The 931-nt window shown below is 66.7% G+C and overlaps 1 protein-coding gene across 1 annotated transcript in view; it reads right to left on the bottom strand.

Moving 5' to 3' along the window:
- Positions 1-873, bottom strand: part of ECH1 (enoyl-CoA hydratase 1) — a 1,985-nt gene extending 1,112 nt beyond the window's left edge. The window contains exon 1 of the mRNA XM_025195530.1: positions 785-873. Coding sequence (XP_025051315.1) covers positions 785-869 — 85 coding nt within the window. The 5' untranslated portion in view covers positions 870-873. The remainder of the gene's footprint in view (positions 1-784) is intronic.
- Between the last annotated feature and the right edge of the window lie 58 nt (positions 874-931).

The following is a 931-nucleotide window of genomic DNA, read 5'->3' as shown; positions in this document are numbered from 1 at the left end:
TCGCTCCCCCAGCCCCCCCATGGGTGCTCCAGCCCTCTAAGAAAAAAACCAGAGGAAAGCCCCATGGCTCACCAGCTCTGGCAGTGGCCTTGGGGGGCTCGTGAAAGAGCCCCCCCCCCCCCATGTGGTGCAGAGCAGCAGGGATCACCCCCCCCACCAGAATGAAGGGGGGGTGGGGGTTCCCATTTTGATTTTTTCTTAAAGGGCCGGAGCTGGCCCAGGCAGGGCACCCGTGGCGGGGCTGGGGGACCAAGGGGGTGGTGGTGGGGCTCATGCAGAGCCCCCCACGCAGCGTGGGGCAGTGAGGATTGCCCCCCGCCCAGCAGCACCCGCTGACTTGGGGCTTTGTTCTTCCAAGTGCCAGGAGCTGGGGCAGGCAGGGGACGGGCCTGGGTGATTCGGCCGAACGGACTCGGGGAGCGATTCGAATCACCGAATAGAATCGCTGTCCCCCGAATCGGCCGAATGCGAAGTGAATCCTAGCCGTTTCGCACAGGCCTAATGAGGGCACCCTGGCTGGAGCAGCCTTGCCCAGGGAGACCAGCTCAGCCCCCACCTGCTGGACAGGATCAGGCCCCTCCCTCTGCCCTGCAGGCAGGATCAGACGTCCCCTTCCCATGCTACCAGGATCGGGGCCCTCCCCAGAGAGGATCCAGCCCCGCCTCCACCCCCAGCAAGCCAGATTGGGCCCCCTTTCCTTGTCCTTCTGCAGGCAGGATTGGGGGCCCCCCACACCAGGATCAGGCCCTCCCCCCCAGCTCCACGCAGGATCGGGCCCCATTACCGGCAGTGAAGAGCTTCCCGGCGCCTGAGAGCACGATGGCGCGGCAGGCGGGGTCCTGCGCCAGGTGGGCAAAGCACTCGACCATCTCCCTGTGGGGGACCCAGGCGTCCGGGCATGGCCCCCATGACCCTATGCCCCTGGCTAGGC

This window comes from Alligator sinensis, unplaced genomic scaffold (genome assembly GCF_000455745.1).
Source record: "Alligator sinensis unplaced genomic scaffold, ASM45574v1 scaffold107_2, whole genome shotgun sequence".
NCBI lineage: Eukaryota > Metazoa > Chordata > Crocodylia > Alligatoridae > Alligator > Alligator sinensis.
The sequence above is the reverse complement of the archived record's forward strand: the minus strand, read 5'-3'. Positions and strand labels throughout refer to the sequence as shown.